Consider the following 26,858-nt stretch of genomic DNA (forward strand, 5'->3'; position numbering starts at 1 on the left):
CATTTTGTATATGTATACCATATCGTGCAAATGAACATTTTTAACTTATTGTACTAATTTCCATTCGGAATATATCGTACGGATTTTAATTTGTGACATATCGTAAGAAATGGATAACGGACATCCACAAATTAATATGCACCATATCATACTAATTGGACTGTTTCCATTTACTATGTTACGTCTACCCATGAGTCCAGGTTGCATCTGGTCACTCTGATTGACTCCACTTTTCATGTACAACAGGGATGGGCAACTGGTGGCCCATCAATTTCCAAAACAGATGTTTTTGTTTAAGTTTTTTTTTTTTTTGGGGGGGGACTCAGTCGGGGTATCAACTTACTGTTGAGGGTTAGAATAGTAGAATACACAAGGTGACATTTCAATATGTTATAGATATTTTATAAACTGCAGTTTTTCTCTCGTTATGTCAGTCCCTCAATTAGCCCATGTCAGCTGACATTTTTTTGATCTGTATATTAGTCTAACCAGCTATCTAAACTTATTGTAATCATGGGTGAATTACATACCCCTGGGCCCCCCATTGATTTTGTTAGTCACTCAAATATTATATTAAAAACAGCAAACCTTTCTCTCCACCCTATGGTAAAATGTGTAGAAGGAAATTTGCTGTAAAACGGCAAGTGGCTTTCTCTGTCCCATAGCAAAATGAGTAGAATTCCATGTAATTAGATATCAAATTGCAAAATCTTCTCTCTGTCCCATGTCAAAATGTGTAGAATTGCAGCAGGGGGTATGGATGAGGGTATGCAGACCCTTGAGCAACTCTGGAACCCTTTATGATGTTCAGATTGTTTGTGGCCCCCACCCAGTGGCCCCCACCCCCATCCACATGGCCCCACCTCCATCCTCTCCATGGCCCCACCCCCATCCAGTGGCCCCTCCACTCCATCCAAGTGGCCCCCACCTCCATCCAAGTGGCTCCCACCCCCATCCAAGTGGCACCCCATCCAAGTGGCCCCCACCCCCATCCAAGTGGCCCAGAACATCGTTAGATTCAGTCTCCAATCTTTTGTACTTCCAAAGATGGTGGATAAATCAGATAGTTTATTCAGGCCGTTTACCATTATAAAAATATTCAAGGTTCCTATCAGTGTAAGTGGGCATGAGCTCATGGCTATTGGCTGGCTCTGGTCGACTTATTGTCCCCTCCCACTTGCCTGCCCAGAAGATATTAGGCAGTGAAATGTCTCGCTCTGGGGCACCCAATTTTTTTATTTATTATTAAGGAATGTTATCTGGGAGATTTGATTACTGGCCACACTGTATCAGTCTCTCTCCTACTGACCACACTGCATCAGTCTCTCTCCACTCTCCTACTGGCCACACCGCATCAGTCTCTCCTACTGACCACACTGCATCAGTCTCTCTCCACTCTCCTACTGGCCACACGCATCAGTCTCTCTCCTACTGACCACACTGCATCAGTCTCCTCTCCACTCTCCTACTGACCACACTGCATCAGTCTCTCTCCTACTGACCACACTGCATCAGTCTCTCTCCTACTGACCACACTGCATCAGTCTCTCTCCTACTGACCACACTGCATCAGTCTCTCTCCTACTGACCACACTGCATCAGTCTCTCTCTGACCACACCTACTGACCACACTGCATCAGTCTCTCTCCTACTGACCACACTGTATCAGTCTCTCTCCTACTGACCACACTGCATCAGTCTCTCTCCTACTGACCACACTGCATCAGTCTCTCTCCCTACTGAGTCTCTCTCCACACTGTATCAGTCTCTCTCCTACTGACCACACTGTATCAGTCTCTCTCCTACTGACCACACTGTATCAGTCTCTGTATCAGTCTCTCCTACTGACCACACTGCATCAGTCTCTCTCCTACTGACCACACTGTATCAGTCTCTCTCCTACTGACCACACTGTATCAGTCTCTCTCCTACTGACCACACTGTATCAGTCTCTCTCCTACTGACCACACTGTATCAGTCTCTCTCCTACTGGCCACACTGTATCAGTCTCTCTCCTACTGACCACACTGTATCAGTCTCTCTCCTACTGACCACACTGTATCAGTCTCTCTCCTACTCAGTCTCTCTCCTACTGGCCACACCGTATCAGTCTCTCTCCTACTGGCCACACTCAGTCTCCTCCTACTGACCACACCGTATCAGTCTCTCTCCTACTGACCACACGTATCAGTCTCTCTCCTACTGGCCACACCGTATCAGTCTCTCTCCTACTGGCCCACACTGTATCAGTCTCTCTCCTACTGGCCACACCGTATCAGTCTCTCTCCTACTGTCTCTCTCCTACCACACCGTATCAGTCTCTCTCCTACTGACCACACCGTATCAGTCTCTCTCCTACTGACCACACTCAGTATCATCAGTCTCTCTCCTACTGACCACACTGTATCATTCTCTCTCCTACTGACCACACCGTATCAGTCTCTCTCCTACTGACCACACTGTATCATTCTCTCTCCTACTGGCCACACTGTATCCGTCTCTCTCCTACTGACCACACTGCATCAGTCTCTCTCCTACTGACCACACTGTATCAACACATGCTCCATTGTCTCTGTTTCCTGTCAGTAATCACATCTTCCTGTTGGATGCTTTCCTATCACATTTAAAAGAGGTGAGAGATGAGAGAACGAATGAAGATATCCTCATTGAGGACATGGACACGGTTTACATTGCATCGTGGCTAAATAAAACGTAACATTACTCAGTAGGATGATTTGAGTTAATACACATGAATGATCTGTTTGATCCACTTTCGGGAATAGCCCATGTAATGATGATACATCTCAGAAAGGAGTGTTCAATTTGCTGGTGATTTTCACTAGTTTGTTTAGAATGTTTATGATTGAGCAATTTGCCAAAACCAGCAAATTAATGCACACTTTAAAGCAATTTGCCAAAACCAGCAAATGAATGCAATAGTATTATTGAAATATCAATATATAAATCCATGTTTCTATCCACTTAAAACCACTTTAGCTTCCAGAGGATTAATCTACACAGCTAAACATACAGAAATAAACATCACCATTCAAGACCAGAAAACGTTCTGAGCTCAAATTCATGACTGTATCCAAACCAGACTCACAATAGGGGCCAAGTGGAGAAAAAACAAACGTTATTTTAAAAAGGACATGTTTATTATAAAACATTCTCAAACCTTCAGATCAAAATGAAACAATAAGGGGCGCTGTCCGGTGTGCCTTCTGGTTTTTCACAAGAGCTCTTTTCGCCGAGAAACATTTTCTTCAGTCAGGACATCGGTAGGGCTTTGCCCGAGGGTTCTGGTCTTGACTCAATCTCTATGAGAAAGCAGTGTGTTGCTGTGTGCTCCTGTCCCGTGTGTGTCGTGTTGGTGTTTCTTAATGGCTTTCTTTTCAGTGAAACCCTTCCCACAGTCGGGGCACTGGTACGGTTTCTCTCCGGTGTGGGTTAGTATGTGCGTTTTCAGCGTGTTCGACTGAGAGAAACTCTTGTCACAGTAAGTGCAGTGGTGTGGTTTGTGACCCGAGTGTATTAGCCGGTGCCGTATTAAAGAGGCGACTTGAGAGAACTTCATGTCACAGACGGAGCATTGGAATGGTTTCTCTCCTGTGTGCACTGTCTGGTGACGTCTCATGTTAGTCTTATCAGCGAAGCACCTGCCACACAGAGAGCATTGGTAAGGTTTCTCTCCTGTGTGCTTTCTCTCGTGGATTACCAATCTATGCTTCGAATTGAATTCCTGGCCGCAAGTAAGACAGAGGTATGAATTGTTTTCTCTTACTTGCTCATTTGTTTTCTGATGCTTGGTTCTCTGATGAATCGACAAGGCCTGAAGCACCCTAAAACTCTTCCCGCAATCGGAGCAAAGGTGCTGTTTCTCCTCATGGGTCACCACATGTTTCTTCAGCGCTCCAGACTCCACGAAGCCTTTCCCACAGACAGAACAGACGTGCGGCTTCGCTACTTGCTCTCTGTGCTGCGTTTTCTGATGTCTTCTCAAGGCGGAGAGGAAGGTAAATCGCTTGCCGCAGATGGCACAGAGGTGAGGTTTTTCTCCAGTGTGGATCCGCAGGTGGGTCTCTAACCCTGCCTTAGAAGCCAGCCTCTTCCCACAGTGAGGGCATGGCTCAGAGACCTGTGTCTTTCCTACCTTTTCTCCTTTATGTCTTCTAACATGTGTTCTAAGGTTCGAAGAGTCATTAAATCGCTTCCCACAGAGAGGACACACAAAGGGTTTTTCACCGGAGTGCATACGAAGGTGCCTTTGATAACTATTTGAATGAGAGAAGCGCTTGTGGCATTGGGAGCAGCAGAACGGTTTCTCCCCGGTATGCGTCCTCCGGTGGCTTGTCAGCCTTTCCTTTGTTGGGAAATGGCGCGTACATTCAGGGCATTGGAATTGGTTTCCATCTAGACGATGTGATTTGGAATGATTTGTTAAGCTAAGGAAGGACGTGAAAGTTTTTCCGCAATTGGAGCAGAGGTGAGGTTTCTCTCCTGAATGGATGGATTGATGTTTGTTTAAGTATCCAGAATCTCTGAAGCCTTTCCCACAGACAGAGCACACGTGGGGCTTCGCACTGTCTCCTGCGTGGAGTACCTGATGTCTTCTCAGAGACGAACGAAAACAGAAACTCTTCCCACAGTCGGAGCAGAGGTGGGTTTCTCTCCAGTGTGGGTTCTTTGATGGGACCTCAAGGCTCCTGGTTGATTAAAGACTTTCCCACAGACTGAACATTCGTGCCGTTTCACTTCTCCGTGCTCTGAATGACTAAGTTTCTGATGTTTGGTCAAGGAGGGACGGAAAGCAAAGCTCTTCCCGCAGTCGGGGCAGACGTGAGGTTTCTCTCCAATGTGGGTCTTCAGGTGAATCGTTAGTCTTGTTTTGGTTGACAACTTCTTACCACAGTGAGCACATGGATGAAGGACTTGTTTCTTCACGGCCCCATCATGTTCTGAGGAACCAACATTGTTTTCGGAAGGTTCCTCTTCAAAATGTTCTCCTGAGTGAGTTCTAAAGATGTGTTTCTTTAAGTTGCTTGGATCATTGAAATTCTTCCCACGAGGACAAACGTACGGTTTCTCTCCCGTGTGAGTTAGCAGATGTCTCCTAAGACTGGAATGTGTACTGAATGTCTTTCCGCATTCAGAGCATGTGGTTTCAGAAACATGACATTTCTCTCCAGTATGAGTTTTCAGATGCCTGGTAAGGCTGGAAAATGTACTGAATACTTTTCCACATTCAGCGCATATATTTTTCTGTTTCTCTCCAGTGTGAGTTAGCAGATGTCGCTCCAGAATGTCTTTTGTGGCAAAACTCTTCCCACACTGAGGACAGGAGTGGGTTTTCTTGTGTGTTTTCTGCCCTAGTGTTTTCCTGCAGTCCATCAGCTGCACAGACACCCTCTTCAGACCCCAAATTAAGGGGTACCAGGAGAGGCACGACACAGGGTCTTCAGGAGAGTGGAGGGGGACGGGCGAGACATGTCCTGTAAATCACAAAAATAGAGGCGGAATTAATCAGGGTGGGAAATGCTCCTCTACCTGTCAATTCATTCTGAAGTCTTTAAATTCCCCTCATCAAGGTCAAGAGGAGGAATCTCAGATGTTCTCCTCCAATGTCTTTTATAGAAGGAAGTTGAGGAATCAATGAAGGACTGTTGAGAAACACTTTGACTCCCTTTCCGACTGGGACAATAAATACTCCCTTTCCTACTGGGATAATAAATACTCCCTTTCCTACTGGAATAATAAATAAATACTCCCTTTCCTACTGGGATAATAAATAAATACTCCCTTTCCTACTGGGATAATAAATACTCCCTTTCCTACTGGGATAATAAATACTCCCTTTCCTACTGGGATAATAAATAAATACTCCCTTTCCGACTGGGACAATTAATAAATACTCCCTTTCCGACTGGGATAATAAATACTCCCTTTCTGACTGGAATAATAAATAAATACTCCCTTTCCGACTGGGACAATAAATACTTCCTTTCCGACTGGGATAATAAATACTCCCTTTCCGACCGGGATAATAAATAAATACTCCCTTTCCGACCGGAATAATAAATACTCCCTTTCCGACCGGAATAATAAATACTCCCTTTCCGGCCGGAATAATAAATACTCCCTTTCCGACCGGGATAATAAATACTCCCTTTCCTACTGGGATAATAAATAAATACTCCCTTTCCGACTGGGACAATAAATACTCCCTTTCCGACTGGAATAAATAAATACTCCCTTTCCGACTGGGACAATAAATACTCCCTTTCCGACTGGGACATTAAATACTCCCTTTCCGACTGGAATAATAAATACTCATGCCTTTCCACTCTTTGCTCCCTTTCCTACTGGGATAATAAATAAATACTTTCCGCCTGGGTTCTCACCCTTTCTGACTGGAATAATAAATAAATACTCCCTTTCCTACTGGGTAATAAATCCCTGTCCTCCACGATAATAAATAATCCCTTTCGCAGTCTGCAGCGTGGAATAATAAATACTCCCTTTGGATTGTCTGGGACTCATGGACTCCCTTTCCCGCCTCCTGGAATAATAGCCCCTCCCCCGTCGACTCTTCATCACAGTCTACAGCATCCTCAGCCTGGAATAATAAAGGGGACTTTCCGACTGGCACTGCTCACTCCTCAGCCTGGTGCCTTTCTGGAGAAAAACCCCGCCTCCAGTCTGTTGCTAGGGGCACTGTCCTCCACAGCATCCTCAGCCTGGAGGGGACTCGAGGGCCCCTCCCTCTCCGCACTGTCTACAGCATCCTCAGCCTGGAGGGGACTCGAGGGTTCACTGCTCGCATCCTCAGCCTGGAGGGGACTCGAGGGTTCACTGCTCGCATCCTCAGCCTGGAGGGGACTCGAGGGTGCACTGCTAGCATCCTCCAGTATCCTTCGGATGTCCTCTTTCAGTTGGTGTAACCAAGACGTTCCCTGCTCCTTTAATTTAATTGAATCAGTATTGTCCCACATTTCCTCCATGATTTTACGCCGCAACGAGCGGTGATCCATTGCTTTAAGTTCAGATCCATCATGTCCATGATGTTCACACAGGTAACGTAAATTGTCCTCAGTCAAATTCCATAAACTCTTTTCAATTTCATCCATCAACACTCCCTCCTCTCGATTCATTTTGTCCCCGCAGAGTTTGAATGTTTCTTGGTAAAAGGAGCAATAATAACTGGTTATTGAATGGAGCTGCAACAAGTGTGAGGTGTCTCTCTCCTGTGTCAAATCAAATGTTATTTTTTTTTCACATGCGCCAAATACAACATGTGTAAACCTTACAGTGAAATGCTTACTTACAACATGTGTAAACCTTACAGTGAAATGCTTACTTACAAGCCCTTGACACTCATTTTTCTTAAAACTGCATTGTTGGTTAAGTAAAAAATAGAGAACTCATATCTGGAGTTGTCATAACACCATATCTTCTTCCTGTCACCAGAGCAGTGGAATCTCCTTGTGAGGTCCCCTGTGGAATCTCCTTGTGAGGTCCCCTGTGGAATCTCCTTGTGGGGTCCCTGTGGAATCTCCTTGTGAGGTCCCCTGTGGAATCTCCTTGTGAGGTCCCCTGTGGAATCTCCTTGTGAGGTCCCCTGTGGAATCTCCTTGAGAGGTCCCCTGTGGAATCTCCTTGTGAGGTCCCCTGTGGAAGCTCCCCTGTGGTGAGGTCCCCTGTGGAATCTCCTTGTCCCCTGTGGAAAGAGGTCACCTGTGGAATCTCCTTGTGAGGTCACCTGTGGAAACAGGAGAACATGGTGAGAGAACAAAAACAACAGTTTTGACCATCTATGTAGATGGTGTAGCGGCATTCAGTTTTGCGGAATCTGTCAAATCAAAACATTTTCTACATTAGATTGTCAATCTTACATTTTTTACTTAAAGCACCGATCAGCAGTTAAAACAATAACGAAGCGTCATCCCCGCCCCTGTTTTGATAAAAAGCGGTGGGATGGGGCAGGAGAAATCTAACCACTCTCAAATTCATTGACAGAGCTATAGATGCAAGGACTGACCATCCATGAAATCTAAATTACACAGTTTTAACTATATTTTGAGACTATACAGTGTTTGTTTACATTTATTTTGTTTACAAACAATCACCTGACCTCAACCCAATTGAGATGGTTTGGGATGAGTTGGACCGCAGAGTGAAGGAAAAGCAGCCAACTTGTGCTCAGCATAACTTCTTTTAGACTGTTGGAAAAGCATTCCTCATGAAGTTGGTTGAGAGAATGTTAAGTGGCTACTTTGAAGAATCTCAAATATAAAATATATTTTGATTTGTTTAACACTTTATGGTTACATGATTCCATATGTGTTACTTCATAGTTTTGATGTCGTCACTGTTATTCTACAACATAGAAAAAGTAAAATAAAGAAAAACCCTGGAATGAGTAGGTGTGTCCAAACTGTTGACTGGTACTGTATGTCGTGACTCGCCCATCAGTTTAAAGGAAAGTAGTGGGCGTGTATAATGAGTGGGCGTGTCAAAAGGAAAGTAGTGGGCGTGTCAGAAAGGAAATAATGAGTGGGCGTGTCAAAAGGAAAGTAGTGGGCGTGTATAATGTAGAAAGGAAAGTAGTGGGCGTGTATAATGGTGGGCGTGTCAAAAGGAAAGTAGGATAAGTAGTGGGCGTGTCAAAAGGAAAGTAGTGGCGTGTATAATGAGTGGGCGTGTCAAAAAGGAAAGTAGTGGGCGTGTATAATGAGTGGGCGTGTCAAAAGGAAAGTAGTGGGCGTGTGTAATGAGTGGGCGTGTCAAAAGGAAAGTAGTGGGTGTGTAATGAGTGGGCGTGTCAAAGGAAAGTAGTGGGCGTGTATAATGAGTGGGTGTGTCAAAGGAAAGTAGTGGGCGTGTATAAGTGGGCGTGTCAAAAAGGAAAGTAGTGGGCGTGTAGGAAAGTAGTGGGCGTGTCGAAAGGAAAGTAGTGGGCGTGTCAAAAGGAAAGTAGTGGGCGTGTATAATGAGTGGGCGTGTCAAAAGGAAAGTAGTGGGCGTGTATAATGAGTGGGTGTGTCAAAAGGAAAGTAGTGTAGAAAGGGGTGTGTAATGTAGTGGGCGTGTCAAAGGAAAGTAGTGGGCGTGTATAATGAGTGGGCGTGTCAAAAGGAAAGTAGTGGGCGTGTATAATGTCGAAAAGGAAAGTAGTGGGCGTGTATAATGTAAGTGGGCGTGTCAAAAGGAAAGTAGTGGGCGTGTAATGAGTGGGCGTGTCAAAAGGAAAGTAGTGGGGTGTAATGAGTGGGCGTGTCAAAAGGAAAGTAGTGGGCGTGTATAATGAGTGGGTGTGTCAAAGGAAAAGGAAAGTAGTGGGCGTGTATAATGAGTGGGTGTGTCAAAAGGAAAGTAGTGGGCGTGTCGAAAGGAAAGAAAGGGGTGGGTGTGTCGAAAGGAAAGTAGTGGGCGTGTCGAAAGGAAAGTAGTGGGCGTGTATAATGAGTGGGCGTGTCAAAAGGAAAGTAGTGGGGTGTATAATGAGTGGGTGTGTCGAAAGGAAAGTAGTGGGCGTGTATAATGAGTGGGTGTGTCAAAAGGAAAGTAGTGGGCGTGTAGAAAGGGGTGGGTGTGTCGAAAGGAAAGTAGTGGGCGTGTGGAAAGGGGGTGGGTGGAAATCGCTCCCCTTTCTCCCCTTCGGTTTCTTAAAACACAGCGACCGTACATTGAGATACCGCGAGAAATTGGACTTCTGTTCTGAAGCCAGAGGATGAGGCAGTCGTATTTCATTGTTAGTTTTACACAAATAATTACACACTTTCAGTTATAAAACTGACGATTCTTTATTTTTGATTGTACTGTTGCTTCATGAGTTGTATGCGTGTGCTTACTGTGACTGTCACCCTGCTATTGGCTACTAGGTAGCTACTTCCCAGGCCGATACTGGACAGTAGTGCTCCTCAAGAGGGTGTGAAGGGCACTGTGTCCCAGTGTTGCTGTGATACCCAGTAGGAAGCACTTCAAGTCGGCAGACAGACCGACAGGCCGATACTGGACAGTAGTGCTCCTCAAGAGGGTGTGAAGGGCACTGTGTCCCGGTGTTGCTGTGATATCCAGTAGGAAGCACTTCCAAGTCGGCAGACAGACCGACAGGCCGATACTGGACAGTAGTGCTCCTCAAGAGGGTGTGAAGGGCACTGTGTCCCGGTGTTGCTGTGATACCCAGTAGGAAGCACTTCAAGTCGGCAGACAGACAGGCAGGCCGATACTGGACAGTAGTGCTCCTCAAGAGGGCGCGAAGGGCACTGTGTCCCGGTGTTGCTGTGATACCCAGTAGGAAGCACTTCAAGTCAGCAGACAGACAGACAGGCCGATACTGGACATTAGTGCTCCTCAAGAGGGCGTGAAGTGCACTGTGTCCCGGTGTTGCTGTGATACCCAGTAGGAAGCACTTCAAGTCGGCAGACAGGCCGATACTGGACAGTAGTGCTCCTCAAGAGGGCGCGAAGGGCACTGTGTCCCGGTGTTGCTGTGATACCCAGTAGGAAGCACTTCAAGTCGGCAGGCAGACAGACAGACAGGCCGATACTGGACATTAGTGCTCCTCAAGAGGGTGTGAAGGGCACTGTGTCCCGGTGTTGCTGTGATATCCAGTAGGAAGCACTTCAAGTCAGCAGACAGACCGACAGGCCGATACTGGACATTAGTGCTCCTCAAGAGGGTGTGAAGTGCACTGTGTCCCGGTGTTGCTGTGATACCCAGTAGGAAGCACTTCAAGTCGGCAGACAGGCCGATACTGGACAGTAGTGCTCCTCAAGAGGGCGTGAAGGGCACTGTGTCCCGGTGTTGCTGTGATACCCAGTAGGAAGCACTTCAAGTCAGCAGACAGGCGGATACAACACTGGTCGCTGGCTTATCGATTCGCTGTGCAGCCCAATCAGCCACACAAAACGTTCTTGAGTGGCAACAAATCCACCCAATTAGCTGATTCGCTTTCCATACGCCCACTCCTTCCGACACACCCACTCCTTCCGACACACCCACTGTCCCATACTCTGGTCGCCATATTGGGCTGCAGCGACCCATATACTTGTTTTTATTTGGAAGGATCCAACAGCTACGACAAGCTATCCTGTGGCGAGGACAGCCGAGTTCGGGCCTCGTTAAGAGGATGAAAAGGGATGATTCTGGCCCAGTGGGAGTGAGATTTGTGGAGAAAAAAATGGATCCTTGCATTTTTTGGGTGGGGGGGGCAGATCCATATGTGCTGTCAGGTTGGGTGGAGAAGAGGTGCTGAGAGTAACTAGGATAAGTGATGATTTACTGTGTTTCTTCAGTCCAGGGGGAGCGGGCGCTACAGATCACGCCATTAGGGACATGTGATTTGCTTTGCTCTATGGAGCAGGGTATCTTTGAAAGGAGTGATACATGGGCTGGCATTAAGTGTCGAGGAGGATCAGTTGAAGTTTCCCAGTGTTTATAACCGCCGCCGTTTGGTGCGACGCAGACCTGGTGAGAGCGTGGAGAAAACAGTGTTCTGTTCTCTCAGAGTGTTGGAGAAACAGAGAGTGGTAGTGTTCTGTTCTCTCAGACCTGGTGGAGAGCGTGGAGAAACAGACCTGTTGAGTGGTAGTGTTCTGTTCTCTCAGACCTGGTGGAGAGCGTGGAGAAACAGAGAGTGGTAGTGTTCTGTTCTCTCAGACCTGGTGGAGAGCGTGGAGAAACAGAGAGTGGTAGTGTTCTGTTCTCTCAGACCTGGTGGAGAGCGTGGAGAAACAGAGAGTGTTGAGTGGTAGTGTTCTGTTCTCTCAGACCATTGGTCTGGAGTAGAGTTAGGAGAGGGTTAAATAGTGGATTGGGGTGGTGTTTTTCTTTATAGATGGCTAATAGTTGGCAGGGCAATTTTCATTTACCCTAATTTTGAATTACCATATCAATTAACGTATGTAGGCCGAATGGCCTCACACACCAGTACAGTAGGTGGCGCCGTGCGCCCCTAAAAGTTGGATGCGATTCGCCAACCAAATCCTAAAGAAGAAGAAGCAGCTAACGTTAGCTAACATGGCTAATACAAACAGAAAATACAACGGTAACTCGTTGATGATTTCATATAGCTACAATCGATATGCCTGTAACTACGAGTCAGAAAACAATCATTTTATTCGAATATCGACTCAGTTTGAACTACAGCTTAAAACATTGTTTACAAGAGCAATTAGCTAGCTACTAAGCTAAAAAAAAAAATCAACAGCTAGTCTGAAGAGAAGCTATCCAGCTAAATGAGCGGTTATGTAAACCTAACAACTTGCTAATTACACATTTTTGGACGACCCCCTTCTGGCCGTTAGTAGATACCTTAATGATTTACTCACCGGTTGGATTGTAAACATAATCTTTTCTTAGTTTTCAGTCGTCTCCTAGCTACCTGTTCAAACGCAAGCGGCCTGTTCACGTTCCAGATGAGAACAAAACAAAGGGGCGGGGCGAGCAGGAAAGGAAGGCGGAAGGCGGAGAGAGTCTCGAGAACAGTAATACAGCTACGCTCATTGTGGGCACATAGAGACACTAGATTGCGTCATAGCTAAATTCGAAGAACAATTAGTCAGTACACGAACAAATGAGTACATGTATTATCCCACGTGCCTATGTCAAATCAAATGTATGTTTCTAGCCCTTCTTACATCAGCTGATTTCTCAAAGTGCTGTACAGAAACCCACAGCCTAAAATCCCAAACAGCAAGCAATTCTACACAGCACAGAGAGAAAGAGGAGTGTTCAGTGAGTTTACTGGTGATTTTCACTAGTTTTTATTGTTTATGATTGAGTAATTTACCAAATGGGGCGATGAAAGCAAACGTGAAAGTAGTTTTATGAAATGATCTATACATTAATCCATTGGGTGTATTTACTCGGGATTTGTCCAAACGAAACGAGTTTTCATTGCATAACATTTTATTTTGCAAAACTGTTTACTATGACCTGCAACTAATGAATGCATCCCATTTTCTATCCACTTCAAACCGCTTTAGTTTCCGCGGGATTAAGTCAGCGTTTCCCAAACTCGGTCCTCGGGACCCCAAGGGTTGCCACGTTTTGGTTTTTGCCCGAACACGACACAGCGGATTCAAATGGTCACATCTCGATGATTAGTTGATTATTGGAATCAGCTGTGAAGTGTGTGGGGGGGGACTTATTAGTTGGGAAACACTGGATTAATCAAGATAGATACAAGACCGAAAAATGAGCTCAACTTCATGACTCAGCATCCCAACCAGTCTCACCACTGGGGCCAAGCAGGAACAAACATGACTTATTATTTGGAAAAACACGTTTAATTTTTAAACATAAAAAAAAAACATATCAAAATGAAACATTATATGAACAACTGTGTGAGAGTGTCAACATCTGTAACTTCCCCCTCCAGTCAACGGATGGAACGGAGAATCACCTTTATTCACCAAACGCATTTGCATGTACAGAAATTTGACTCGGTGATATGGTGCTGACACAATAAACAGAATATAGGCTACAGACAAGATGTAAACAAACAGATGTACACTATGGACATACGGACAAGATGTACACTATAATCTACACACAGTATGTAGAACACTATGGGACAGTAAGACTAAAAACTACACTATGAACATGTATGTAGAACTAAAAACTAGTCCAGGGGAGTACACTTGTACAACTATAATCTACATTATGAATTGTGCATGTATTGATGTAGAACTAAAAGATGACTCCTGGGAGTCCAGGGGAAAGGGGGAATACCTAGACAGTTGTACAACTATAATCTACATTATGAATTGTGCATGTATTGATGTAGAACTAAAAGATGACTCCTGGGAGTCCAGGGGAAAGGGGAATACCTAGACAGTTGTACAACTATAATTCCCCTCAACTGAAATGCATTTAACAACTAAAAGATGACTCCTGACTCTGGGAGTCCAGGGAGGGGGTGCTAGACAGTTGTACAACTGCCTTAAATTGTGCGTACGTGTTCGGCTGGGAGCCCAGGGGAAAGGGGGAACATAACGTGGGTCTGTTAAAAATACCATTCATTAGTTCTTAAGCAATGACACATTACAAGAAGTGGATAGAGAGACACTCATTCAGAAGAACAGGAGCCCAGACCTTTACATAAATATATAAACACATGTGGCTCGTTGCTTCTTCAGACTTCTGAACTGCCATGTAATTAATGGATATTATTATTAATAATAATAATAATAATACAAACTAATTTATTGCGATAATATAATGTTGCCAGTAGCTAGCTAATGGAGGAAGCATTTAGTGTTCAGTAACTCTGGCTGATCGTTTTTTTGCTCCACGCAGCGTGTAAACTGCGTCTTATTCAAGGCAATATCCGTCACAACAGACAGTAAAGCCTTCACACATATATATATATATATATATATATATATATATATACAATATATATACAAACTATATATATCGATAATATATATTTTGGGGGAATATTCTTTCAAATCGCCACAGAGTTTATATATTCCAGCCGTTCAGAAATATGAGGCTACAGCACCATGTCGATCACATTGGCTCGAGGGTTCAGAAATATGAGGCTACAGCACCATGTCGTCACATTAGGGTTCAGAAATATGAGGCTACAGCCGTCCATGACAGATCACATTGGAATATTCTTTCAAATCGCCACAGGGTTTATGAGGCTACAGCACCATCGATCACATTGGACGAGGGTTCAGAAATATGAGGCTACAGCACCATGTCGATCACATTGGACGAGGGTTCAGAAGAGGGGAGTAAAGCATCGATGAAAGAGAGAAACTTGAATGTGCGTGTGTAAAATAACACAAAACATGATTTGTATCCTTAGTTTTGAGAAAAATGTTTCTAAAGGAGAGGAGAACACTTTATATTCGTAACCTCTGCCTATAAATTAACTGGAGACCGCATCCAAAATGGAAAACTGTTTTCAACGTAACCTACTCACGTTTGCAAAACGCTGACTTGTGGACGGTCTATATAAAACATTTAGCAGACGCTCTTATCCAGAGCGACTTACAGAAGCCATTAGAGTGAAGTGCCTTGCTCAAGGGCAGATTTTTCACCTATTCGTCTCAGGGATTCGAACCAGTAACCTTTCGGTTAACCGCTCTTGACCGCTAGGTTACCTGTCGCACTGTATATCTAGGGTTGCATCCTTTTCACGGGGGCCAACTCACATGCACACTCGCACTCAATGTGCACAGGGAGCACCACGACTTGCCTAGTTAAATAAAATATATAAATATATTTTTGGATGTCATCCAAAAATAAATGTATATATTTTATTTAACTAGGCAAGTCAGTTAACAAACAAATTCTTATTTACAATGACAGCTTACCCCCCCCAGGCTTAAATCAGCCTGTTTTGACAAATAAATTCACTTCAGTATTATTTTTGAACATTATAATAACAGCCCATTGTAGTCGGAGTCCTTTTGATCAACTCTATGCAAAAGATACGAGGCAGATCAGTGCAGGCGTGTTCGTTACCTCGGGACTAAAATGTCATAATGTATTTATCTAGTTGCTTCGTTCAGATTTGTACAGTTGTCTTGGCAGACTTCTTCTAAAACGGCCATAGCGAGCCAACCATAGTAGAAGACAAGTGAAGCAACCTCACAACATAAAAATAACAGGCGTGGTGGTGTCCTTTTTGTGTCCACATTGGTACTGCACCATACACTGCTAAATACATGCCAAAATGGGAGTCATATATACATTTATATATACACACACATATTAGCACAAAACAGGTTCTGGATTCAGGCTAGCTAGAACAGTTCAAAGCAAGCAGACAATTCATAAACAGAACACCCAGACACAAAATAACTAGTTAATGGTAGTTTCTTGGTAAAGTCTTTTCAGAGAAAATAAGACAGAAATGAACTATCACGTGGGAGTCGGGAAGGCAGCGGTGTACAATATCTATGTTTTATTTAAAAATGTTTTAGTAATTTAGCAGACGCTCTTATCCAGAGCGACTCATTCTAATGGCAGTTATTTATGCTCTTCAACCCCAGCGTGTATCTGCTGGTGCTGAGTTACATTCTTACAGACATTGGAACGTTGGAGCGGTTTCTCTCCCGTGTGTGAGCATGTGATTCTTCAGAGCTCTCTTCTCTGAGAAACCTTTCCCACATTCTGGGCAGTGGCAGGGTTTCACTCCAGTGTGCGTTTGCAGGTGTGATTTCAGACCAGATGAAGAAATGAAACTCTTTACACAATAGGTACATCTGTAACGTCTCTCACCTGAATGCACCCTGAGATGCTTTTTAAGATTTTGTGAAAGAGCGAAACTTTTCCCACACTGGGAGCAAAGGTAGGGCTTCTCTCCAGTGTGTACACGCTGATGACTTTTCAATTTCTGCTCATTAACAAAGCGCCGGTCACACTGAGAGCAGTGGTAAGGCTTCTCTCCTGTGTGCATTCTTTGGTGAAATATCAGGTTGCGCTTTGTTGAGAGACACTGATTGCAAACAGGGCAAGGGAAAGATGGCTTTGCTTCGACATGCTGCTTCTGGTGTGTTGTGAAGTGTCCTAATGTTCTGAAACTCTTCCCGCATTCAGCGCAGAGGTAAGGTTTCTCTCCGGTGTGAATACTCTGATGAGACTTCAAGGACGAAGCTGCTGTAAAGCCCCTCCCACAGACGGGACACACATGCGGCCTTTCCCTGTGTTCAGCATGGACCCTCTGGTGAGATATCAAGTGTGCCTGAGTATAGAAGGTCTTCCCACAGTCAGGGCAGAGGTGGAGCTGCTCCCCAGTGTGTAGTCTCTGGTGTTTCCTCAGGGCGTAGGTGCTAGAGAATCTCTTGCCACATTCAGAGCAGAGCTGAGTTTTCTCAGTGTGTCGGATTCTCAGATGATCCTTTAATTCTTTCTTGAAGCTAGCATCGTCCCGCAGTGAGGACACGGATGAGGACTTTGACTTTCTTCGTCCCTCTGACCTCACCAGTGTGAAGTTTCTGATGTTTTTAAGGCTTCTTAACAGACGGAACGTCTCCCCACACTCGGAGCACTCATGAGGTTTGTCTTCGGTATGAACGCGCATGTGGCTTTTCAGGCTTTTTTGACTTCCTAAATTCTTCCCACAGTGATCACAGATATGGGAGCCAGGCCTGTCTCCTGGGAGAGTTTTCTTGCATCGTTTAGCTCTAGACGGGCGGTGAGATTTCTCTCCTGTGCGAGTTGTCTTGCTGTCGTCTAGCTGCACAGACACCCTCTTCTTCAGACAGCGCAGTAGGGCGCTACCGCGGGACGCACGACCAGGGGACTTCGAGAGGGTGGCGGGGGCCGGGAGGCTTGTCCTGGAAACGGTAAAAATACCAAATGAAACAGGTTGGGACAACATCTCCTACCCGCCAAGTCTCTCCTCAATTATTCAAACTACTTCTCAAAATCCATTGCATGAGAAAAGGCCAAGAGGAGGAACATCAGGGGTGTATTCACAAGAACACAAACAGAAGTCAACGGAATGAAAACGGGGAGGGACCTACCCGACTTTGTCTTATATAAAACACTTCCCCCCCCGTTGTAAAACTTTTTACAACAGTTTGGAATAATGATTACACCCCAGATGTGGAGAAAGACCAAGAGGAGGAACATCAGATCTTTTTTTTTTATAAAAGGAGGTCGAGGAATCAAGGAAAGACCTGCGAAACAAAATGTAAGACTGGGAAATCAAGTACTCACCTCTCTCACTCTCTGCTCTGGTGTGTGCCTCTCTGGAGACAACTCCACCTCCAGCCCATCGCTAGCCATCCAATCCCTGACCTCCTCGTCCCTTTCTTCATCACAGTCTAAATCGCCATCATCATCAGATTGGCTGGAACTCATGGGCTCCACCTCCAACCCATTGCTAGGTAACTGAACCCCGCCCTCTCCGTTCCATTCTTCGTCACAGTCTACGGCATCATCATCATCAGCACTGCTACCCTCCTCCTGTATCCTCCTGATGTCCTCTTTCAGTTGGACTAACCAAGATATTCCCTGCTCCTCTGATTTCATTGAATCCGTATTGTCCCACATTTCCTCCAGGATTTTACGCAACGAGCGGTGATCCATGCCTTTAACTTCGAAGCCATCTTTCCCACCGTGTCCATGACGTTCACAAAGGTAACGCAGATTGTCCTCGGTTAAATTCCATAAACCCTTTTCGATTTCATCCATCAACATTCCCTTCTCTCGATCCATTTTGTCCCAGAAGATTCTTAAATGATCCTATTCTGGTGAGTTACAATGTGTCTTGGCCCCCCCCAAAAAATAGGGTGAGGTGTCTTTCCTTTCATATGTATTCAAAGGTCTCCTAGATCTCTCTTCCCACACTGGGAGTTTCAGGAAGTGCTGCTTTTGTGAGTCTCCGACCAAGACAAGTTATTCCAGGTTCTGAGTTGTCATGACACTGGATCTTCTTCCTCCCACCAGAGCAGGAGGGGAATTCCTTGTGAGGTCACCTGTGTAGATAGGAGGATGTGGTGTAATACAAAAACACTCTGTACCATCCAATATCTACATGTAGTCAGATTCCATTGCTGTCAAGTGTGTCAAATCGTTACATTTTCTATCATTCATTTTAAATATTTTGTTTTTACTAAATAGAACAATATCAGGTGACCATTAATTAATTTAAATATTCCTGACGGCTTTTATTTTGAAGGATCCAACCTGGAAGCATAATTCCGCTAGCTAACAAGCTAACTAACATAGCTAACAAGCTAACTAACATAGCTATTCTATACAGCTAAAATCGATCTGCATGTAGTTACCAGTCAGAAAACAATAATTGTATTTGTGTATCGACTGAGTTTCAGCACAGCTTCAAATGGGTTAGTAGGAGCTATTAGCTAGCTAGCTACCAAGCTAAACAGCAGCTGGTCTGACGAGCAGATAGCTAGCTAGTGGTTATGCAAACCTAAACGACGTCTGGGCGACCCGTTATGACCATTGGTAGATATCTAATGCTTTACTCACCAGCTCAAGTTTTATGTTTCCCTTTCGAAGTGTTCAATAGTCTTCTAGTTAGCTATCTAACTAGCTTTTCAAAGAGCGGCCTGTACGCTTTCGAGAAGAAGCAACAAAGGGGCGGGGCAGAAAGTACGGCGGCTGGGAAAGGACATGAGAGGAGAGCAGTCGCGAAAGGGTTAGAACTAGGTTACACATTTGCGCAAACCAAAATCTGAAAATATATTTGCAACAACAAAATGTTAAGGTGTGTATCAATTGAACCGTTTGTAAAAATAAAAAAAAATGTTTTTAAAAGATGCAGATATGAAAGATAAGGTCCTACTGTTTCCAAACCCTAATCGCAAGCGATGCTTGTTAATGTTCAGACCGAGCATTGTGGCTCTTAATTAACAATACTTCCCCATTCAGAAGACGCATTCGTCCAATTTCTCTTCTGTGTAATGTAATGGAACTGAAAATCATGATCAAGGGCAATACATGAGTCTAACGAGGTAATTGAGGTAAGCTTGCTAGCTTATTTCAATCACTGGTTGAACAACGTTGTTTCCATGTCATTTCAATTAAATTACATTGAACCAACGTGGAATATACGTTGAATTGACGTCTGGGCCCAGGGGGACTGGATTCTATTATTAGCCAAGATATGACGTGATGTTGACAAAAATCTCTGTCCAGACCAACAAGAGCGACAGGATGTCCACCAAGAAGAGGGGAACTTGTAGCGTGACACACTGTGAGGAGTGTTTTTTTTTTTTTTTACAGAACTACCTCAGGTTTTCATTGTTGCTTTTTTAACTTTTTAGTTTATTTTGCATGGATGTCATTTTGTGGCAAATTTTTCTTTTCACTATATGACTTTACATGTAAGAAATGTAAAACTGGACATGCAAATGTGAACGTTCGGTTTACATGTAAACACATTGCTACAAAAATATATTTACTGTAAACATACAAATGTGCATTTTCTTTTTTATTTCTGTGTACTACAATATTGACTCTTCCCAGCAAACTTTGACCTACTGTTGAAATCGGTATCTAAAAAGCTCCGTGTGATACACAACAGCATTCAGCTAGAGGGAACTGACATTCTGGTATAGTACCGTAAGCAGTCAGTGTCAACAAAGAAGTAGAACAAAACTGAAATGTGTATATAAAACATTTCCAGGGTTGACTGCCATGGTGAAAAAACATCTAAACATTTCCAGGGTTGACTGCCTTGTTGAAAAAACATCTAAACATTTCCAGGGTTGACTGCCATGGTGAAAAACATCTAAACATTTCCAGGGTTGACTGCCATGGTGAATAAAACATCTAAACATTTCCAGGGTTGACTGCCAGGGTGCCAGAGTTGACTGCCGTGGTGAATAAAACATCTAAACATTTCCAGGGTTGACTGCCAGGGTGAAAAAACATCTAAACATTTCCAGAGTTGACTGCCATGGTGAATAAAACATCTAAACATTTCCAGGGTTGACTGCCATGGTGAATACACATCTAAACATTTTGACCAGTACAGCTCACACAATGACAACAAAAAAAACTGTTTCATTTTGGTGGCATTGGCCAATTTACTGAAAAATAACTAGATTTTGAAGCATGAATTAAATGTTTTGGGTGAGTTACTACATTTTGCAGACGTGCAATAGAGTTGTGATGTCCCATAAAACTGTTGTGACAATTGTACTTAGAATATAGAAAATGTTAAGACTGTTTAAATTTTTTTTTTTGCCAAAGCGATCGATAAACTGTAAAATGTACCATTTATATTCATAAAACATAACTTAAATTATACTGTTGCCGCTTCCTGTTGTCATATTTTTGGATTTACGACACAGTGTCAAAACACCAGTTTTCAATGTCCAAATTCATAATCAATATGCAGAAATAGGTTGTGATACTTTGAAGACCAAAACATAATAATTTACCCTCTACACAAATCCACCGGATGTAGTGACCAAAATACAGTAGCCATATGTAGGAAAACCAAAGTTCCAAAGGCTGGGCCTAATATAGTGTATAAGAGGTCATACAATAAGTTGTGTAGTGATTCCAATGTTGTGCTAAGGAATAAGAACAAATTCTTATTTACAATGACGGCCTACCCCGGCCAAACCTGGATGACGCTGGGCCAATTGTGCGCCGCCTTATGGGACTCCCAATCATGGCCGGATGTGATACAGCCTGGATTTGAACCAGGGACTGTAGTGACACCTCTTGCACTGAGATGCAGTGCCTTAGACCGCTGTGATGATTAGATTCCTGTCTAACAGAACACAGAGGGTGTTCTTTAATGGAAGCCTATCCAACATAATCCAGGTGGAATCAGGAATTCCCCCCGGCAGCTGTCTAGGCCCCTTACTTTTTCAACCTTGACTAATGACATGCCACGGGCTTTGAGTAAAGCCACTGTGTCTATGTATGAGGATGACTCAACACTACACATGTATTCTACTACAGCGACTGAAATGACCGCAACACTTAACAAAGAGCTGCAGTTCATTTCAGAGTGGATGGCAAGGAAAAAGTTAGTCCTAAATATTTCAAAAACTAAAATCATTTTATTTGGGACAAATCATTCACTAAATCCTAAACCTCAACTAAATCTTGTAATAAATAAATGTGTAAATTGGTCAAATTGCGGTGACTAAACTGCTTGGAGTAACCCTGGATTGTAAACTGTCATGGTCAAAACATATTGATACAACAGCAGCTAAAATGGGGAGAAGTCTGTCCATAATAAAGCACTGCTCTGCCTTCTTTTAACAGCACCATCAACAAGGCAGGTCCTACAGGCCCTAGTCGTGTGGCCAGGTGCCACATATAAGGCTGGCCCTTGGATGTACACAGAGAGCTAACATTAATCATATGCATGTCAATCTCTCCTGGCTCAAAGTGGAGGAGAGGTTGACTTCATCACTACTTGTAAACTCAGAAAAAAAGTATTTCAAAGATCATTCATAAAAATCCAAATAACCTCACAGATCTTCATTGTAAAGGGCTTAAACACTGTTTCCCATGCTTTTTCAATGAACCATAAACAATTAATGAACATGCACCTGTGGAACGGTCGTTAAGACACAAACAGTTTACAAACGGTAGGCAATTAAGGTCACAGTTATGAAAACGTAGGACACTAAAGAGGTCTTTCTACTGACTCTGAAAAACACCAAAAGAAAGATGCCCAGGGTCCCTGCTCATCTGCGTGAATGTGCCTTAGGTATGCTGCAAGGAGGCATGAGGACTGCAGATGTGGTCAGGGCAATACATTGCAATGTCCGTACTGTGAGATGCCTAAGACAGCGCTACAGGGAGGCAGGACCGACAGCTGATCGTCCTCGAAGTGGCAAATCACGTGAACAACACCTGCACAGGATCGGTATATTATATATATAGACTTATTTTTCTACTGTATTATTGACTATGTTTTGTTTATTCCATGTGTAACTCTGTGTTGTTGTATTTGTCAAATTGCTATGCTTTATCTTGGCCAGGTCGCAGTTACAAATGAGAACTTGTTTTCAACTAGCCTACCTGGTTAAATAAAGGTGAAATAAAAAAATAAGTTACACCAGGAATGCACAATCCCTCCATCAGTGCTCAGACTATCCACAATAAATGTTTGCGCTCTTCTCAAAGACAAACCACAACGAATTTTGGTAAACGACATACCTGTCGATAGATGAGAACCTGTAGTAACCACAGATCTGGAGCGCGCTGTAGCCAGGATTAATGCCATAGAAAATGGCACATCTGCCGAATGTCAGAGCTGGTGTAGTAGGATTCCATCTTAATCCTGTATTGACGCTTTGCTTGTTTGATGGTTCGTCTGAGGATGTAGCGGGTTTTACTATAAGCGTCCGGATTACTGTCCCGCTCCTTGAAAGCGGCAGCTCTACCCTTTAGCTCGAAGCCATACATGTGGTCTACAGTTGTGAGGTTGGTTGGAAGTACTGCCAAATTCTCTAAAATGACATTGGAGGCGGCTTATGGTAGATAAATTAACATTACATTCTCTGGCACCAGCTCTGGTGGACATTCCTACAGGCAGCATGCCAATTGCACGCTCCTCGACATTTGAGACATCTGTGGCATTGTGTTGTGTGATAAAACTGCACATTTTAGAGTGGCCTTTTACTGTCCCCAGCACAAGGTGCACATGTGTAATAATAATGCGGTTTAATCAGCGTCTTGATATGGATTAATTATCTTTCCAAAGGAGAAATGCTCACTAACAGGGATGTGTGTATGGAACATTTCTGGGATGTTTTATTTCAGCTCAACACTTTACATGTTGCGTTTATATATTTTTGTTCAGTGTAATTCAACATGTCAATTTAAGATGATAGTATATTTTGCCCAGTCACAAACTATTGCAACAATGGCATCTATGTCACACTCTTTTAACCATTTACAGAGTAAAAAAATGCTCTCAAACACAATGTAACCGGGCACTCTAGACTACAACCTCCATAGTGTCTGTACAGCAGCCTGAACGTTCTACGGCCCTACTAATAGGCTATCCCATAACTCTGCAAAAATGCAAAAAAAAATAGTTAACAACGGCACTAGTAGTTAGCAACGGCGCTGGTAGTTAGCAACGGCGCTGGTAGTTAGCAACGGCGCTGGTAGTTGCAACGGCGCTGGTAGTTGCGGCGCTGGTAGTTAGCAACGGCGCTGGTAGTTAGCAACGGCGCTGGTAGTTAGCAACGGCGCTGGTAGTTAGCAACGGCGCTGGTAGTTAGCAACGGCGCTGGTAGTTAGCAACGGCGCTGGAAGTTAGCAACGGCGCTGGTCCCATGAACTGGTTTATTTCTTAATGCTTCCACATGGAATTATTACATTGGTGAATAGACCTAGTTTCAAAGGTTAAAACAGAGGTTCATTCAGTTCGCTAGAATGTTTTCTACGTTGCGGAACGGATTGTACTAAACCACACATTTCCCGAAAATGTTATTGAACAGACTTTGAGCTACATTTTCTCTGTTCGGTGGATGTGCCTGGGTGTGGCTTGAAGCAATGAGTGATGTATTTAAAGGGCAGACTAGGGCTGCAACGGGGGCGTGCACCCCTTTCCGCAGTTATGGTTTACGGAAGTGACCCTTCACTCATTTTTAGCATACAAATGTTCTACAACATGCTGGTTATCGTGGTTACAAAGCATGGAATAGGTACAAAAATCTAAGGTGTGAACCATTAATTCAAAAGATTAGAAATCTCTTTAAGAAAAAAAACTGTGATATATGGGGAAAAGTAAAGGGTACAAGACAGGGTTTTATGGAGGACTAGCCTACATCCCAACAAGACAGGGTTTTATGGAGGACTAGCCTACATCCCAACAAGACAGGGTTTTATGGAGGACTAGCCTACATCCCAACAAGACAGGGTTTTATGGAGGACTAGCCTACATCCCAACAAGACAGGGTTTTATGGAGGACTAGCCTACATCCCAACAAGACAGGGTTTTATTAGCCTACATCCCAACAAGACAGGGTTTTATGGAGGACTAGCCTACATCCCAACAAGACAGGGTTTTGTGGCTGACTAGCCTACATCCCAACAAGACAGGGTTTTATGGAGGACTAGCCTACATCCCAACAAGACAGGGTTTAATGGAGGACTAGCCTACATCCCAACAAGACAGGGTTTTATGGAGGACTAGCCTACATCCCAACAAGACAGGGTTTTATGGAAGCCTACATCCCAACAGGGTTTTATGGAGGAGCCTACATCCCAACAAGACAGGGTTTTATGGAGGACTAGCCTACATCCCAACAAGACAGGGTTTTGTGGCTGACTAGCCTACATCCCAACAAGACAGGGTTTTATGGAGGACTAGCCTACATCCCAACAAGACAGGGTTTTATGGAGGACTAGCCTACATCCCAACAAGACAGGGTTTTAAGAGGACTAGCCTACATCCCAACAAGACAGGGTTTTAGGGAGGACTAGCCTACATCCCAACAAGACAGGGTTTTATGGAGGACTAGCCTACATCCCAACAAGACAGGGTTTAACAAGCCTACATCCCAACAAGACAGGGTTTTATAGAGGACTAGCCTACATCCCAACAAGACAGGGTTTTAGGGAGGACTAGCCTACATCCCAACAAGACAGGGTTTTATAGAGGACTAGCCTACATCCCAACAAGACAGGGTTTTAGGGAGGACTAGCCTACATCCCAACAAGACAGGGTTTTATGGAGGACTAGCCTACATCCCAACAAGACAGGGTTTAATTAGCCTACATCCCAACAAGACAGGGTTTTATGACAGACTAGCAAACAAGACAGGGTTTTATGGAGGACTAGCCTACATCCCAACAAGACAGGGTTTTTGGAGGACTAGCCTACATCCCAACAAGACAGGGTTTTTGGAGGATGCCTACATCCCAACAAGACAGGGTTTTACTAGCCTACATCCCAACAAGACAGGGTTTTAGAGTTTTAGCCTACATCCCAACAAGACAGGGACTAGCCTACATCCCAACAAGACAGGGTTTTATAGAGGTTTTAGGGTTTTAGGGAGGACTAGCCTACATCCCAACAAGACAGGGTTTTATAGAGGACTAGCCTACATCCCAACAAGACAGGGTTTTAGGGAGGACTAGCCTACATCCCAACAAGACAGGGTTTTATTTACATCCCAACAAGACAGGGTTTTATGGAGGACTAGCCTACATCCCAACAAGACAGGGTTTTATTTACATCCCAACAAGACAGGGTTTTATGGAGGACTAGCCTACATCCCAACAACAGGGTTTTATGAAGACAGGACAGGGTTTTATGGAGGACTAGCCTACATCCCAACAAGACAGGGTTTTATGGAGGACTAGCCTACATCCCAACAAGACAGGGTTTTATGGAGGGCCTACATTTTATGGAGGACTAGCCTACATCCCAACAAGACAGGGTTTTATGGAGGAAGCCTACATCCCACAAGACAGGGTTTTATGGAGGACTAGCCTACATCCCAACAAGACAGGGTTTTATGGAGGACTAGCCTACATCCCAACAAGACAGGGTTTTATGGAGGACTAGCCTACATCCCAACAAGACTGGGTTTTATGGAGGACTAGCCTACATCCCAACAAGACAGGGTTTTATGGAGGACAGCCTACATCCCAACAAAACAGGGTTTTATGGAGGATAGCCTACATCCCAACAAGACAGGGTTTTGTGGCTGACTAGATCCCAACAAGACAGGGTTTTATATAGACTACATCCCAACAAGACATGGAGGGTCCCAGCTCATGTGGGGAGCCTACATGAAACAAGGTTTTGATATACTGGCTAAACAAGCATTTAGTAGTGAGTGATGTTGTAGTTTCAACAAGCAAGGCAGAAGCAGTAAGCCTGATATGGACAGTGAAGGAGGAGAAATGGCAGGAGACAGGGGAATAGAAATCAAATCAAATCAAATTTATTTATATAGCCCTTCGTACATCAGCTGATATCTCAAAGTGCTGTACAGAAACCCAGCCTAAAACCCCAAACAGCAAGCAATGCAGGTGTAGAAGCACGGTGGCTAGGAAAAACTCCCCTAGAAGGCCAAAACCTAGGAAGAAACCTACAGAGGAACCAGGCTATGTTTTGGGGTGGCCAGTCCTCTTCTGGCTGACCGGGTGGGGATTATAACAGAACATGGCCAAGATGTTCAAATGTTCATAAATGACCAGCATCATCCCAACAAGATAATAAGGCAGAACAGTTGAAACTGGAGCAGCAGACAGGGTCAGGTGGACTGGGGACAGCAAGGAGTCATCATGTCAGGTAGTCCTGGGGCATGGTCCTAGGGCTCAGGTCCTCCGAGAGAGAGAAAGAAAGAGAGAATTAGAGAGAGCATATGTGGGGTGGCCAGTCCTCTTCTGGCTGTGCCGGGTGGAGATTATAACAGAACATG

General features: G+C 44.1%; 1 protein-coding gene across 1 annotated transcript; it reads right to left on the bottom strand.

The window, feature by feature from the left end:
* Window positions 1-3,139: 3,139 nt before the first annotated feature.
* Window positions 3,140-4,680, bottom strand: LOC121845749 (zinc finger protein 567-like). Its single transcript, XM_042317642.1, has one exon. It carries the CDS (start codon window positions 4,253-4,255, stop codon window positions 3,314-3,316), a length of 942 nt encoding a protein of 313 aa, XP_042173576.1. The 5' UTR covers window positions 4,256-4,680; the 3' UTR covers window positions 3,140-3,313.
* Between the last annotated feature and the right edge of the window lie 22,178 nt (window positions 4,681-26,858).

This window comes from Oncorhynchus tshawytscha, unplaced genomic scaffold (genome assembly GCF_018296145.1).
Source record: "Oncorhynchus tshawytscha isolate Ot180627B unplaced genomic scaffold, Otsh_v2.0 Un_contig_1019_pilon_pilon, whole genome shotgun sequence".
NCBI classification, from domain to species: domain Eukaryota; kingdom Metazoa; phylum Chordata; class Actinopteri; order Salmoniformes; family Salmonidae; genus Oncorhynchus; species Oncorhynchus tshawytscha.

What these genes read in the sequence shown, in the direction of transcription:
- LOC121845749 (XM_042317642.1), bottom strand. Translation starts at nt 4,255, where the DNA reads ATGCACTCCGGTGAAAAACCCTTTGTGTGTCCTCTCTGTGGGAAGCGA.